The sequence below is a fragment of the Lepisma saccharinum genome, chromosome 22, assembly GCF_977018435.1.
Source record: "Lepisma saccharinum chromosome 22, izLepSacc3.1, whole genome shotgun sequence".
Taxonomy (NCBI): Eukaryota; Metazoa; Arthropoda; class Insecta; order Zygentoma; family Lepismatidae; genus Lepisma; species Lepisma saccharinum.
Window position 1 is genome coordinate 6,299,606 of NC_139250.1, and position 17,517 is coordinate 6,317,122.

Here is a 17,517-nt window from a genome sequence, read left to right on the forward strand (position 1 = left end):
AGGTTACAAGGGCAAGATCGAGTCACTTTGGCTACTGAGGTGGGTGGCTATGAATGTTTGGGATGAGATTCAAATAAGATCTATTTTTCTCTTCCAGAATTTTATTATAGACCAAAGTCCACTACCACTTTTTCTATTTTCAGAATTAATATTGTTTATAAGGTAACAAATGATGATTATGCTTTGTGTTGAAAAATAAATTATTATTCACTGTTTGTTACAAACGGCACATTCCTTCATTTTACAACAGGCAGAGTTTTACAAACTTCTCATCAACATCATCAGATCCACTGATGTTTGTCACGGGGAATTGAATGAAAGTGTTTAGGAATGCTGAAACTAATTGCGTTTACCTAAACTTATGAACTTAGCTTAATAATGGAGAAAGAAAGAAATGATTAAGATTTTATATCTCTATCGTTCTAGCAGGAACGAGTTTTTCTGCTAAACATTCTGGTTGTTTCCCCAGTGTGGCGCCAACTCTGTAGCAGCCCCCAAGCACTTCCATGTAGGCACATATATTGCAGACCCGGATCAAGGTGAGTTTTGATTAACCCCTTTCTCTGCTTGTATTAGGCGGTGGCGCAGCAAGGAGCGACCCAAATTACTATTATATTCCATTCGAGACATTAGCCAAAAGTTGAAGAGGCTGGCAATCCAAGGAAGAAAGTTGGATAGATGAAGGAATTTGTATATAGAAATTTGTAAATAAGAAATATACCCATTAGAAGAATAAGTATATATATGAAAAAGCCTAGGAGTCCATAGAAGAAGAAGCCTGTAGAATCTCATGTACGAAAGAATATACAGGGTGGCTCAATAAGTCACTTAACACCCTCAGTACAAGGCCACTGCAGCACGCAACATGGAAATGGTGATGACCAATCGTTATCAGGCCAAGGGGGAACCACATTGATGCCACCCACACGGTCGACGGCCATCTTGATGTCCGCCATCTTGAATTCAACTTCAGAATTTTAAATGGGAAGGGGGTCGTGCGACATATCAAAATGGGCTAGAATTTCACGAGAAATGCAATGGTGAAGGTTTTTTCGACGTATCTTTAACCAGTAAAAAGTTATGACTGAATTCTTGTACCAATTTGCTCCTTTTCGAGGTGTTAGAAAAATGGCTTAAAATTTGTTTAGCGGTTCGGTAATGCATCGAGTTCAAAGTGACGTCTATGGAGAGACGTTCGCATGCCATTGCACATTATTTTAATCGGATACATCCATGAAGAGCTGTGCATTATGAATGGTTGTCGCGAACAATTTACAGTGTGACGCTTCATTGAATTAAAAGTCCTTCACAGTGACAAGGCTAATGTTTATGTTCATAAGGAAGTTTATAAACAGAATATGTGACCCTTGTCATCTGATAACTAACTTTGGACAAAAACTGGTTCATAACGTTCCCATAAGTGTTCTGGTGTTCTTCCCTATTGAAAAACTCTGTAAAAAGTACCTTCTTCCATAAGCAAGGATGAAAAAAACTGTTTATTTAACAAATCCAAGTAGCCCTAAGCATTTAAGGTTCCGTTGATGGAAAATTGACTAACCAATCGTGTTCCACACAGCACGCCACACCATTAACTTACCAACACTAACCATTCAGCTTTGATCTGTCGAAAATGGGTTATCAGATAAAAATCATCGAATATTCTGTTTATGAACTTCCTTATGAACATAAACATTAGCCTTGTCACTGTGAAGGACTTTTAATTCAATGGAAGCGTCACACTGTAAATTGTTCGCGACAACCATTCATAATGCACAGCTCTTCATGGATATATCCGATTAAAATAATGTGCAATGGCATGCGAACGTCTCTCCATAGACGTCACTTTGATCTCGATGCATTACCGAAGCGCTAAACAAATTTTAAGGCATTTTTCTAACACCTCGAAAAGAAGCAAATTGGTACAAGAATTCAGTCATAACTTTTTACTGGTTAAAGATACGTCGAAAAAACCTTCACCATTGCATTTCTCGTGAAATTCTAGCGCATTTTGATATGTCGCACGACCCCCTTCCCATTTAAAATTCTGAAGTTGAATTCAAGATGGCGGACATCAAGATGGCCGTCGACCGTGTGGGTGGCGTCAATGCGGTTCCCCCTTGGCCTGATAACGATTGGTCATTACAATTTCCATGTTGCACGCTGCAGTGGCCTTGTACTGAGGGTGTTAAGTGACTTATTGAGCCACCCTGTATATATATATATATATATATATATATATATATATCAGGGCATGAAATTTCAAGTTTGAGGTCAGTCGCCAGACTAAAATCTTTGGTCGCCACTATTTTATATTGATAAATAATAAAAATATGAGCAATTATTAAAAAGAACATACCTTAGAAATTAATGTTAATGTAGCGCTGTCGTTCTGCACTGAAGTACCACTTATCAATCGCAACTGGTGGGCCAAACACTGACCGGGGGGTGGGGGGGCATTTACGGAAACTCTGAGCAAATCATCCAGTATCTCAGTCTTTAGAGAGTTCCTGTAAATAGTCTTGAGTCTGTTGTGACAGCTGAAACCTCTCTCACATGATGCTGTGCACACTGGTAAACAGCACAAAATGTCAAAATCTGGAGCAAATTGGTGAATCTTGCTGAACACTCCTCACTGTGAATCTTCGTCAGCATCTGATTCAAAGTCAGAGAAGGAAACAAAAGTTTGTATTCTGTCCACTCTGCTAACAGAATATCCATTTTCTTATTATAAAGGCTCGGGTTCAAGTACATGTAGAGCTTCTTTATTTCTTCTATCCCACACTGAAGAACATTTTCGTTGGGAGGCCAACCCAAGGTGTCTAAAACATGCAGAGATGCAATCACATCTGTTGATATAGATTGCAATCTTTCTGTGATGTACACCTTTGCATTGTTAATTAAGTTTCCTCTAACAGTCTGAAACTCTCAACCTATTGCCCAATCTAAATAATCAGTTATGGCTGTGAAGTGACCAGCAGAAGTAGCGTTTGGGAGCTCTATTACTCCTAAAATGTTCTCTTTGATGTGACCATTAATTGCATCCACGTATCGAACATACACATTTGCATGCTCGACTGACTATCTATCTGTGGATCCATCAATAGAAGGCTGATGTATGTACTTTTATTTATTTTCTCCACTAGATCTAACTTCAAAGTGTCAGCTATGAAATGAATAATTTCTCCTCATTGCTTTTCATTGCCATACTTAGGTAGAACACTCACACTTAATTGTCCTGCCAAACACAGCAGATCTGCAAAGTATTTAAATGGCTTCTCATGTTTAGCTACATAGTATGCTACATTAAATAAATTTGTAAGATGGGGTCGGCATTGAGTGGAAACGGGGTTTTCAATCGGCTCGCTTTCCAAAACCATGTATGAATGTTGGATTGAGATGTTCGGGCGCGTTTGACACACATTTGAAACAACAAAATTCTAGTCGCCAGCCCCAAACTTTTGGTCGCCAATGGCAACCTGGCGACCGAAAATTTCGCGCACTGATATATATATATATATATACATACACACACACACACACACCTATTTAGAAGAAAAAGCCTAATAAAAGCTCATTAGTATATAGAAGAAGAAGTCTGATAGAAGCCAATTCGTACATAGAAGAAGTCTATTAACCAATAGAAGAAGAAGACTAGTAGAAGCCATTAGTCCATATAAGAAGAAGCCTGTGGATTCCCAATATGAAGAAATATATATAAGAGGAAGTAGTCTTCACTCATCGATAACCAGATGTCAAGAAGAAGAAGAAGTCCATCACACCTCCGTAGTGAAGAAGGAGAAGCCTTCCAGTAGATACATTCCGATTAGTTTCAAATGCAATCATGTATATAAATTGAATGTAGTCTGAAAAATTAAGAATATATGGTGCATTGTACCTTCTGTAGTAGGTTAAACAAGTTGTTTCCTTTCGTTTTTTCCTCAAATAAGTTATCATTCAGTTTTTGGTAGCCCTGAGTGTCTCATGCTTTACCCTGGCCTAAGCCAGACTCATGCTACCCTCTCCGGGACGTGGCATTAATATATGGCGCCCAACGTCGTAGCATGTTGAAACAAACCAGTACTATGAATTATGTTTGTTGTATCAGTTCCAAGGAGGCCAATTATGTATTTGTGACAAAACACAAGATCATTGGATATTTTCTTGATTGTCAGTACCAATGTGAAACAAAAGGTTTACAAATCCCTTCCTCCCTTTTTAATTATTTTTAGCACTAGAAATCAATTTTAATTTGTCAGGTGAAGGAGCATGAGCATCCATTAATTTTCATGCAAAATCTCTGAATAGTTTTCTTAATAAATCTAAAATGTTCCAAAATTCTTCATTTACGCATGTCTCGTCAAAGTTGAAGTCGTGATACATGAGGTTTGTGAAACCTAACCTCTTGTATAAGCAAGGAACGTACTGTTTATATTAAATAGTAAATTAAAAGGGTCATTTTTCTGTTTTGGTGTAGTGGAGTTATAAAGATTGGTTTATAAGAATGCATATAAAATTTAAATAAATTTACAATGTACTATATTGTAGTCTTGTTTTTGCGGAACTGCAATGTTTGATTTAATAAACATTAGTTTCACCAGGAGTATGTTAAACTGCTGATGACACAATATTGAAATCCTACAGAACAACACCATAAGATACATTGCAAATTCATTATAAATTAGTGACATTTATTGAAACATGGATATATTTGTAACTCACAACTGTGCAACATTATTGTACTCTCTAACCCATGTTTACATTCTAGCTCTCTTCCTTTCTATTTTCGGTATTGTTCATGCTGTTCTATCTCTTGGGTAGATGATGATGATGATGAAATGGACAAAACAAACACAATGATGTCTTAACCAGGATTCGAACCTGGAAACTCTGCCTTTGTAGTGTTCTACTCTTCCGGCTCTGTTATGGCCTACATCACTAAAAGAAGGCATACTGAGGTATAAGCAAAATGGTCCTTCAACCCACAAAAGCTGAATCTAGTATTTTAAATAATAGTTCCGATACATAGGTATGTAAAGGGTGTCCCAACAAAAATGCCAGATTTGAATTGTGCATGGTCTTCTTGTAGTTGGGTTGGTGGCACTGTTCTTACAAGTACCTATCAGTGGATAATTTGAGTTTATATCTTTTTTCGTTATTAAATCCTGTGTTCTTTTTGGGACACCCTTTAAAAGCTTTCTCCTTTTTGTTTTGATAAAATCCTTCTTACTGGAATTGATTATAATAAATTAAAAGAAGTACTACTGAATTTAACAGTGCTGCACTTTTCAGCAGTGTAACAACATACGTATTGAGATCAACTTCACTCCATAAATTCTTAAGACTAATTTTGACACAACAGACCAGAATTAGAATCTGTTAATTACCCTCAAAATACAAGGTGCATTCAATAAATAACCGGAATAGTAGTGTAAACAATCTAAAATACGACCGTGATTGTTATGTTTGATATTTTGTGAAGGCATCTGTAAGCTATTTATAGCTGGGGCTGGCCTGCCTGCCTCTAGCACAGGACAGGACACAAGGGGAAACAGTTCGACAAGATGGTGGCACTCTTGCAGGAGTGCTCCAAGCTGGAGCAGTGAAGTGTCGCGAGATTTTTGTTGAGTAAATGTGTGAAACTGATAGAAATTCATCGCCACATGACAGTACAGTACGGTGACAACTGTATAAGTCGATCATAAGTGTACAAGTGGGCTGATAAGTTCAAACAGGGCATAACCAGTGTGGAAGATTATCCACATCCAGGTCACTCTGTCACTGCAGTCACAGAAAGCAATATTACTCAAGTGGAGGACTTGATATGGGAGAACTGGCATATTACTGTCAGTGAAATTGCTTCCCAGATGGAAATAAATGTAGGATCAGCCCACCATATCAGTCATCACATACTGAGGTTCAGAAAAGTGTGTTCAGAGACGACGTGGTCCAGTGTCCACTGGTGTGCTCTTGCTCCATGACAATTGTCTACCATCGAGTACCTAAAGTTTGAGTGCTTACCCAACCCTCCATATTCACCCGATCTTGCACCTTTCGATTTCCACACCTTTGGTCCACTGAAACATGCACTAAGTCGATCGAGGTTCCAGAATAACACCAAAGTCCAGTCTGTGGTGCACGAGTGGTTACGCACCCGTCCAAAAGATTATTCTTCCTGTGGAATCAGTGCCCTATCAAGCGCTGGAGTAGGTGCATTGAACTAGGAAAGGGGGGGGGGGGGGTATGTTGTAACATACTACTGTAGTTCCTTTGGTGCTTGTAATAAATATTTGTTACAACATATTTCCAGTTATATATTGGATGAGCCTTGTATTTCGCGATCTCAATTGGAGAAGAATTCCTCCTTTACTACTGGACAATATTGACTTAGAAATGAAACTGTTTAGCAAATTAATTAGCAGTTTATTTTTCTATTCTAAATTTTAAACTTACAATGTATAATTTATTTTTTAAAAAAATAACTCTAAAATACTACACAAGTAAGACACTATTTACTCTATCAATACAGCTGTTTCACTTGAAAATAATGATAAAATATTAGCTGGTTCTAATTTTAGATTTCATGCATGCTTCAGCATTAAAAAAGCAGACAATATTTTGACAATTACAAAATATATAACTTACACAAAAAGTAAGGATATTGAAACTCTTCAATAACATAATTCTAGATATGAAAAATATATATAGTTCAATCTTTGATTTGGAGATAAGTAAAAAGCAGCAGTTCTTTCATATAAAGCACTGAAACTATGGCAAATTTCCTTAAGAAGTGTGCATTAAGCAGGCAGCGACTAGCTAACGCATGTTTTAATTTAAGGGTTGATCACCACTTTTCAGAACATCACTCTTTTCTGAAGAACCTATAGTTTTAAACACGCGATCTTCACTTTTCTGTTTCGGCTCATCTCGGATGTCTAGATGTCTTCTGGTGTGTTCATTCATCTCTTTCACGGCTCTTAACTCCTTCTTGAGCTTGATTCGTCGATTTTGAAACCACACGGTGACCTGCTTTTCGGTAAGGTGGAGAGTATGTGCTATCTGAGCCCTTCGCCAACGTGGCAAATAATGGTTGAAGTGAAACTCCTTCTCCAGCTCCAGTGTCTGGAAGCGAGCATACACCTGCCTTCCTCGTCGCCACGATAAACCCTTGCCAAAAGGCACTAAAATTTGAAAAAGATACCAGTTAAGATATTCCTTGCATGCCTCTAAATTGCATAAAAGAATGTCTTAAAATTCACTATTCATTTGTCATATACAGAGTATAAATGCCACGACTATGCAGGATGTGGTAACAATGGAAAAAGTAAACACACACACGCACACATTTAGCACAAAAAAACAGAGATACTGGCCATTTATTTTAGGTTTACTTAATGAAGCTACAACTAAGAATGGGGTATGAACCACAGTCCACTGAAGATTCCTGCTGCTGTCAAATGGTACGCAGTTAGCAAAGAAACAAATACTGTGATAATGAAGAAAATAAGACTTCTAAGTTGTAAAAATCCATGATGATATTACAGTTCAAAAGTGTCCCAAGATTGTACTAGTGTGACGTTTTATTCATACTCCAGTCAATAAAGGTTCCATGTTGGGAATGATACGACTGGGCTAATATATAACTGGATTAACAAACTGGACAGAAAAATCACAATGACTGTTACTGTGCTGGAATGTTAGATCACAAAATTAAGAAAGTCAAATGGCAAGAGGTTGTTCATGAAAACAGAGCATGAATGCAACTTGTTTGCAAAGCATTCAGCATACTCCAAGAGTAATTCTGATGTTATTATTCCACTTTTATCAACTTCCATTGTCTGGCCTCTACTTGGCAATATTTTCTTTTATATGCCTCATGACTGTCATATCATACTTTTTGAGAACACTTTATTCTGTAGCTCGGTAATTCTGAATTTAAGAGCAGATGTGTGTACAGACTTCTTTCATTGCTATTCCTTGTACAGTCAAGGACACTTCTGGGTTGTAACGACATCACTGTAGACCATGTTGATGGTACAACCCAAAACTGACCATGATTACACAACCCATCCTTAAATTATCTGATCTAACATTTTATTTACATATATCAAAGAAACGTAAAGTAAAGGATGTTAGAATTGGGTTAACATGGTCAACAGAAAATGAGTGTCATCAGAATTACATTATTTGAGTTACTTTCACGTTACACCGAAGTAAAAGGCCCACAACTTGAAAATTTTGCAGGCATTCCTTTGAGTAAAGTCAAATTTCAGATTTAAAGTACTTGTATTAGGAAATCAGATTGTTCACTTTTAGCATCAAACTTATCAATTTTTCACACTAATAATTTTAGTGATCAACTTTCAAAGATAAAGCAATTGTTTTACACGTACCATACTAGAAATATGCAATATCAGTACAAGTTAGATACAAGATGCTTATATGAAAAAATACCAAATTCATACGACTAGCAGAACAGTAACATTAAAAATGAGTTAGTAGACAAAATCTCCTAATATAAAGTTATGATTTTGTGCTGTACAAAATCAAGCATGAGGACTATTTGTATCGTTTATTTGCAGCAAAGGTATAACATGTATATGCACATATTTACAAAAACTAATTTCCCATCAATTTTATGGAAACTAATATTAACAATGAAAGAGTTCTCAAATATTCAGCATACAAGGAAATGCTTCACAAAATCCACATAACGTGCAGGCATTTAACTTCTCAAGATAAATGTAAAACATTGTGTAGTTTTTGCCACGAGTAACTTCATTTTCACACGCGCACAGAAAATATCAGATTATCCTCAAGGATTAAAATACAGAAATATTTGTTATAAGTCAAAACGTTGGAAGAAGGTTGTGGTAGCTCAGATAATTTGATCATCTGTGTATAATTCTAGAAAAAAGTTTTTATTATGCGTAAGGTATGGTGTGCCTTAACTTGTAAATTTCTCAAATATTTTTTTTAAAGTTTTCTCTACTGTTGTATGTTTTATATGCAGTTCTGGATCACAGAACTGAACTGACAACCACCAATAGATTAGACAGTGAAAATACATCTGAACGCACGGCCATGAAATTAGGCAGGTGGTAGAAGTTCATGCTGTTGCAATGTCGGAGCACAACCACGTGTGTTCGGTGGTTTATGAGAATGAAAGATCTCATTGCAAAGTTGGTCTTTGTAATCCATGTGATATAAACTGACAGTATTTATTCGAAAGGTCCAGGATGACAAAAACGTGGCAAGAAAAAGGTTGGTCTGATGCTCGAACTAAGCAGTGCAGCCAGCTTGACATTGCCAGACAGTGGCCAGGAACCAGCGACATTTGTCCCGCTCCTGCTTTGCTTTTCCCATGTGTGATTCCAACGAAATTCTGCCCATCTGCCTGTTTTCATGGCTGTGCATATAAGATATAAACTGTCGCTAGAATATCAAAACAACTTGGGATTTTCTTTATACGGTAGTTTCATCCATTCTTATAATGGTATTAATTTGGCTGTTTAGGCATTATTTACATAAATGTGAGAATCGCTGATATACAAGTTTATCAAGATCTCCATATTGATAACGTGAGCTTTAGAAACAAAATATTTGGTGTAATTCTGTAGGTATTATAAACAAAATGTATATTTAATATCTCCGATATCTTCACAATTGTGTGGGCATGTTACTACGTTCATAGGCGTAACTTGGCAGGGGCAACAAATATTAAGGTTACTAAATTTAAAAATTAAGGATACTTTTCTTAACCTCCTGGGACCTGAGTAGCCAAGTATTGAAGAGTATATTCTATGATTGCGCAATGTAACTTACTTAGTAAAATAGTTCTGGACTTTTTACAGAATGGACAATTTGTTGATCCTGGCTCCTAAAGTCCCAAGTTTGATTCTGCCCCCAAAAGTTAAATCCCAAGTTTGATTCTGTCCCCGAAAGTTAAGTCCCAAGTTTGATTCTGCCCCCGAAAGTTAAGTCCCAAGTTTGATTCTGCCCCCGTAAGTTAAGTCCCAAGTTTGATTCTGCCTCCGAAAGTTAAGTCCCAAGTTTGATTCTGCTCCCGAAAGTTAAGTCCCAAGTTTGATTCTGTCCCCCCCCCCGTAGGTTAAGTCCCAAGTTTGATTCTGCCCCCCCCCCCCCCAAGTTAAGCCCCAAGTTTGATTCTGCCTTCAAAAGTTAAGTCCCAAGTTTGATTCTGCCCCCGAAAGTTAAGTCCCTAGTTTGATTCTGCCTCCGAAAGGTAAGCCCCAAGTTTGATTTCGTCCCTCCAAAGTCAGGGCCCAAGGTGGCGAGTTTTGCAGTTACTCAATGTTTCAACTAAAAAGCATCAATCCTCATCAGATGAAGGCCTAGGTTTCTTAGCTGAAATGTCAGAGTGACTGTGAAACTCACATCTATAAGGTATGTTCCTTAAATCTCCATTTTTACAATTCACTGATATAGCAAGTCCACAAGGAAAGAGATATCAATAGCCTAGCCAATGGCTCCAATCGTTTTCAGGATTTTCAAAAAAAAAAAAAAAAAACAATTGGCTATTTAATATAAGGTTATCAGAAATAAAGTAGTAGTGGTCTCAATAACTCAACCTTCATAGCCTGCATGTATCTCACCTTACAGCAGTTACTTTGTAGAATGATTAAGAAAGTGCTAAATGATGTTTTGGAATGGTAAAATATACAAATTTTGGCCTAGAAACACTAGAAAAATAGGTTCTTGCATCTAAACTAAACAGGGTGTCTCAAAAGTAATAGCGCAAACTGACACAGGTGAAAGTTACACGATAATAGAAGCAAAAAAAAAAAAAGTCTCAGTAAACATGGGTCTGGAAATGAGCCATTTTCGAGATAATCGCGAATGTGTGATTACAAGCCGCCACTGACTTCATTGTTTGTAAACATCATCCTAGTTGGCAAAATGCTAATAATGTGTGCGAATGTGTGGTTACAAGCAGTCATTGATTACATTTTGTAAACACCGAGTGCTTTACTTGTTGCGCGGTCTGAGGTTTGCTCTTTGTTTACAAAACAGAACATTTCCGAGAGGTGGCGTTGTAATCAAACAGGATGGATACAATCAGTACACAGTCTAATCGTACTGTGGTAGTCACGTCAGTTGTGCTGCGTAGTGAAAAGGGAACCTTACTGTATTATTAGCATTTGACCAACTAGGACGACGTTTACAAACAATGAAGTCAGTGGCGGCTTGTAATCACACATTCACGATTATCTCAAAAATGGCTCGTTCACAGACCCATGTTTACTGAGACTTTTTTGCTTCTATTATCGTGTACTTTCACCTGTGTCAGTTTGCGCTATTACTTATGAGACACCCTGTATGTAGAAAGGACATCCTAAGAAAAAGGTATTAAATTGTGACAACTTTTATTTTAGAACATGTTCAAGAAAGAAATACTACAATAAATATTAACAGATAACAGAAGGTAAGTTCACAAAATTCTTGACTTAAAATGAGAAGCTTTGCAAGAACCACACCGCTGGGTAAATGTGCAGAAAAAGAACTGAACTGCAAAAGGCAACTAACAGCATGTTGTTGTGTTGGTCAACAAGTGCATTGATTAGCATTATGCAAGTGTATGCATTAAAAACATGTAATTTAACACTTTCAAAGTGGATTGAACTATTAAACACTGTATGTGAAAACAAGACAAGAAATAAATTATACTAACATAGCTGAAGATACTGCCGTAAAACTACTTTGAAAAATTTGATTCAAATTTTGACTCAATTCGCTCCCCTAGCAATTACTATTCGAGTCCCTCACAGTGCACTATTTCCCAGAAAAAAGTGTTCCCACAACATCAGCGGGCAGTTCAATTGTCTCTAAATGGGAGAGAAGATGACCAGCCTTTTTCTGATGAGCCCTCATCACGTCACGTCGACTAAACTTCTTCAGGCAGACAGGACAAGCGAACTGTTTCTCCACGCCACATTCATAGCGAAGGTGGCGTTCTAAGGTGTAATTGACAGAGTATTTTCGATCGCAACGTGGACATGAAAATTTACCCAAGCTGTCTTGGAATGCAAGGCTTTGAAACTCCTTTGAATAATGGTGTGAAGAAGTTGTCCGCGGGAATGGAAACTGAGTCCACATCTCTGCAACAACAAAGAAAAGGAAGGAAGAAGAGTTACTATCTCTACAACGACCAAGATCCATGTCATTAATAACAAATGGAAAAAATGACATGGTGTTATTTTAGGACACGATACAGGACTGGTCACAACACAGATACAACACAGGAAAAATGGATTTCACTCATCCTATCCACACGTAAATAAGGTGAGCTTTAAGATTTAGTTCGTTCTTTCGCAATCAGAAAAGACTTAACAGCGACCAATCTGAAGTTAAGACAATAAGATCAAGATATAAAACTCGAGCCCAAATTTCCCAATGCCATATGTAGATAGCCTTTCATATAGAATAATGTTGAAGACAAACAACTGAATGAAGAGACTATGAGAGATGAGGATTACTTCAGGTGAAAAATACAACATCCGTTTAAATCATGGGACAAATGGATACAACAACAACAAAATTGAATACTCAGTCGGTAACGCATCTGACTACCATGCTCAAAGTTCTGGGTTCGAATCTGGGAACTTTTCTAACGGTGGAAGCGGCCCCAGCACCCACCCAGCGTCGAATAACATGTGTACCTGGGGGAAACCCTGGGGGGTAAAGGCAGTCAGGGGCGTGATGCTGATCACATCACCCCCACTCACGACCGGATCAAGAAAGTGTGGGGCGTTACCCCCACACCCCCTATACGCCTTCATGGCGTGGTGCTATGCACAAGGGAACACTTTACTTTTTTTTTCTTCTTTTCTTTAACTATTGATAATCATGGCACATTACAATACAATGCCATTTCAATTTTTGTAAACTGAGTTTTTCATATTCTGGTAAACAGCAGGTGCAAAGATTCCATTTTTCTGTTATATAAAGTTGCTTTTCTACCTCTAGTCAGTGATGAGGATGAAAGAAAATCACCCGTCCCTAGGCTGAGACTCGCACGTAGAATCTTCAGAAATGTGACTGTGAATTGAACGGACAATATGCTGTCATCAATATATAATTATCTAGAAAGGAGATTATGAACTATCTTCATGTCATATGTCAAGTTCACTACAGTGTGATGTGATAGAATTATCATTTGCATTTAATCTTGATCTACATGGAACAAACTGAAACACTGCATTTCCACTTTTTTTCAAACTTATTATTTTCATTGTGAGATATTAAAGTATTCACATTAGCTTTCTTCCATATGAATCGTTTGGTCACTCATGATGCAAACAAGACATGTGAAACATTTTAAACATTTGGTCACTCATGAGACAAACAAGATATGTGAAACATTTTAAACATTATATTTCAATTTCTATGCCGTGTATATCAAGATTACATAAAATGATCTTTCTAAGTTTGTACACCATCTGGTGTTGCTTTATTAAGGAAAAAGCTACATATACAATGCAATACAAAAAAATTGTCAATACGCAGACAATTTCAATGAGCTTCAATCTTGACATTTTTAAATTCAATGATGCATAAGATCCAGACTATACCATCTCCTAGGTGCTTTCAGTAAATGGGGGAAAAATAAAATGCAGATTCGATTAACTATTGATGAATAAATTATATCGGGCTATTGACCAAGTCAATTCTGGAACAGTTTCCGAGCTTTCAAGAGCTAATGCCAGTCTTATCTTCGGGTACAAGTGACGTTACCGCTCGTAACCTCAGAAATTATTACAGAATTGACCTGAATGATAAAGTATAACTTCACAGCACACAATCATATAAACAGCAAAGCCTCACTGCTGCTGGATCATTTCAATAACAATATATTATAAAATTAACAATTATAACATCCATTATGCTAAAATTACAATAGTAGATGGTGTGATTCATGAGAAGACCATAACTGGAATTACACACACACAAGAACATAATTACTGCTAACAAAATTTTGGCACAGCGACTTTATGTACAATGTTTCAACACCATTAAATATTATTTTGATTATAAACAATTTACAAAAATAGTATAATGTGCAGGTGTATTTTCAGCTTTTGCGTGATTTTTATTAATATTAATTAAGTCAATTATGGAGTTGCACAGTTGACAATTATGCACAAAATGTTATTGCAATTTACTCCTAGTTATGTTACAGATACCCTTAGGAAAATCCAGTGCATATGAATGTTATGTAAATGCAGTAACAAAGTTCAATACCATAAAAAAGCAGACCAATCACTATGCATAGAATCTTATCACAGTTTCCAATATAAATACGCAGTGAGACAGTAATTTTCTCAAATCGTTGTTGTGTTTACATTTGGTTAAAAGGTACCAGGCTTAAAAATTGACATCCTAATAACAGGACTATTCATCATTGTTCCTTAATGTTCCAAGCAGACACATTCACGTAAAAATCCAGTATCAGAAGAAAAAATGAATTGAACAAACACACAATAGCCATGTTGAAAAAACTATTTCACGTGAAATCCAATAACAAATGTTCTTCAAGGATTTCAAAACGGAAGTGTCACAAATCATTCTAGACTTGACACAAATTGTAGAAATCTGCGAGAATGAATTATAACCACATCCAACCAACACCTACATCATAGACACGACCAGCAATCTTCGGGAGGGGATTTAAACTGCTGGATAAACAGTTTGAATGTAATAATTATATTTCCTATTTTGTGTACCAAAGTATTCATGAGAGCGGGTCAAAGCAACAAAGAGATGTCCAAAATAATGTCTCCAGCAAGTGAAATGATCGTGATGACAGAAATGACCATTTTTTCACAAAATAAAGGACATGCGATATTTTTAAAATAGAAATGGAAGATAATTGATACAAAATAGAAATATAAGAACATTAACATGACTATATTATCAGGATAAAATATGCTTTTGAAGGATAAAATTGGCAATTAAACTTCTCCCTACAGTTATTCTTGGATACAGCCCTTTTGTTCATACTATATTTATATTGATTAGACATAAATCTACTAATCAGTAGATAATGCAGAAGAGAAAGAAATATTTCTAGTCAAGAGAGTAATTAATCTAGGAAACTATGATGATGATCTGTGCAGAGAAAGGAAGTCGAGTTATACCGTCAACACTATTGTATTCAGACGACAAAATTGTAATGACATTGTCAATGCCTACTGCATACCAAATGTCCTTTCACATTCATAAACTCACAAATTTTTCAAATAAATTCTGAAAAATACAGATTAAAGCAACTGTAATGTCTTCCTTGGTTGTCTGACAAAAATAATTCCCGTCAACCATAATATCCATCATTCCCCAATATTTCTCCAATGAAGCACGTTGGTACATCATTTGCAAATCTTTTCCTATACGAGTATATTCGAAGCTTGCTTGCTTTCAAAATATTAAACAGAACAAACCAACCACAAAGAGAACTTGCTAACAAAATGCATTCAACTTCATCGATCTCACCTCCTACGTGTCTTTTACAAGTTGCAATCTGAATATTTACATGCCACATGTTGTCATAGAAGTGCAAAGGATTACTAATGGACATGTACAAACACAATGTTCAAAGGCTTGTTTATTCAGAAATGTCTCTAGTTCTGTGTCTACCAGCAATGTATTGCTTCCTGTCCGTTCAGTCTGTATTAACCTCATAAATCGAATGAAGGTAATTCACTCCACTATACTGAGCAAATCTCATAAGAATATTCATAGCAATAAAAACATCTGCATTAGAAATTTCCCCTCCCCAACAGACAAGTACAATTTAGCACATTTGAATTTGCTGAAATTGGCACAATGTATGGATCCTAACATACGACGTCCTACATAATATATGGAGGAGGGATGGATAAAATATATATCTCAATATATTTCTAACCTTGCTTGATTATACATAGAAAGAACACTTGAGGAAGTTTACTTTGCGCCACCAATAAATTTCCAATTTCTCTTACTTCTCAATTCAGCAACAATACAGTTACACATTGACCATATCTAAGACTGTCACATGTATGGAGTGGAAGACATGAGTAAGATGAGACAAAGAATATGACAATATCAATTTCTACAAGTGGTAGAAGATGAAAATTAGCATAAACCGATGTAATCAATAAAGCAACTAACTGAACAGAGCAGGATATAATTTATGGAATTGGCACATAAACGTCTGCAAATTAACATGCAGCACTGAGAGAATATATTGAACAGGAAATACTAATAAAGTTTCCAAGTGTCTCAGACATAAAGGACAAAAAACTTCACATTGTTTGGTGTTCAGGAAGAGAGAATACTAAATGAAAAAAATCATAGGAAAAGGAATGTAAAGGGAAAACTTTACATCATTTTTGGAAATTGTTACTAGAATATGTGAAGGATACACAATCTAGTATATTCATTGAAACTGGCTTCCAACATGCATTTAATGGTGTACACAGTCATCTCTATGGAAATTTATTTGAAATCCCTATCATAAACACTGAATACGTTCATGATCACAATATACTCAGAAAATTTATTGTTTACGTGAGGATCAGTTTTCAGTAGTTCATTTGTGTGCAGTTGAAAATGGCCAACATATGATACATTCAATTAAAATTTTTGCCACCTCACCCCCTTTTTTAGTTTTCTGCAAATAAACTAGAAAAAACTAGTTTTATTTCAGCAAAATCAAAAATGCATGGCTCACATAATTTGCATTAAGTCTAAGAAACTATTCAGAGCACTAATAAAGTACAAAAAAAATGTAACACATATACACATAAAAATCAAATCTATTATTTCTTAAATGTGTCTGCTCCAAGGTATTTCTTTTGAGTATTTCAATTCTGTAAACATTCCTACGAAACTAATATCAACAGATATAAAATAATTTATCCGATCGTCAATAGTATTTTATTCTATTATGCTCGCAGCATGCCAAGTGTTAGGTAGCTTGGAATACGAATTAAATCTTACTGCTTGTGACAGTAAAAAGTGTCTGAATAAATTTCTCTAATGTAGTAGGGGAAAATGTTTCATCTTATAATAAACTGGTGAAAAATTGAAAACAACTCAGTAAAGCTCTACATACAAAGGCACACACTATTTCTTTCTACACTTTAGCAACAATGTTGGAATTGACATTCTAGACCCAACAATGAAGATCCTGTTTACAACACACACTGTGTATCTGTCGGTTTTTAATTCAACACAATTTTGTACTCTTATTTTCCATATTCATAGCTCCAAAGATTCATCTAAATGTTTCGGTTTCAGCAACAAAGATTATGCTGCCATATCCTTCTGTCCAGTGGCGGAATAATAAGATATAAAATTTCTACTAGTTTTCCAATGTTTCACACCCATTCTCACAATCACAGTTGTCTTTTATATGCCCCTATTGTTAGCCAATGATCATACTGATATAAATCTTCATACTGTGACTTATTTTAAAGGTTTACACAAACTCAAAGCAATCAAGTATTGGCAAAATTA

The 17,517-nt window shown here is 36.2% G+C and overlaps 1 protein-coding gene across 30 annotated transcripts in view; it reads right to left on the reverse strand.

Moving 5' to 3' along the window:
* The window catches only part of LOC146004770 (uncharacterized), a 239,756-nt gene that overhangs the window by 178,031 nt on the left and 44,208 nt on the right, over positions 1-17,517 (reverse strand). Inside the window, exon 5 of one of the 30 annotated variants that reach the window (XM_083143762.1) lies at positions 6,524-7,178. The exons of 28 other annotated variants lie outside the window; for them this stretch is intronic. In XM_083143762.1, coding sequence (XP_082999888.1) covers positions 6,826-7,178 — 353 coding nt within the window. In that variant the 3' untranslated portion in view covers positions 6,524-6,825. Of the gene's footprint in view, positions 1-6,523; positions 7,179-11,617; positions 12,117-17,517 lie in introns of those variants that run through there. One more of the 30 variants, XM_083143777.1, reaches the window with a different exon arrangement.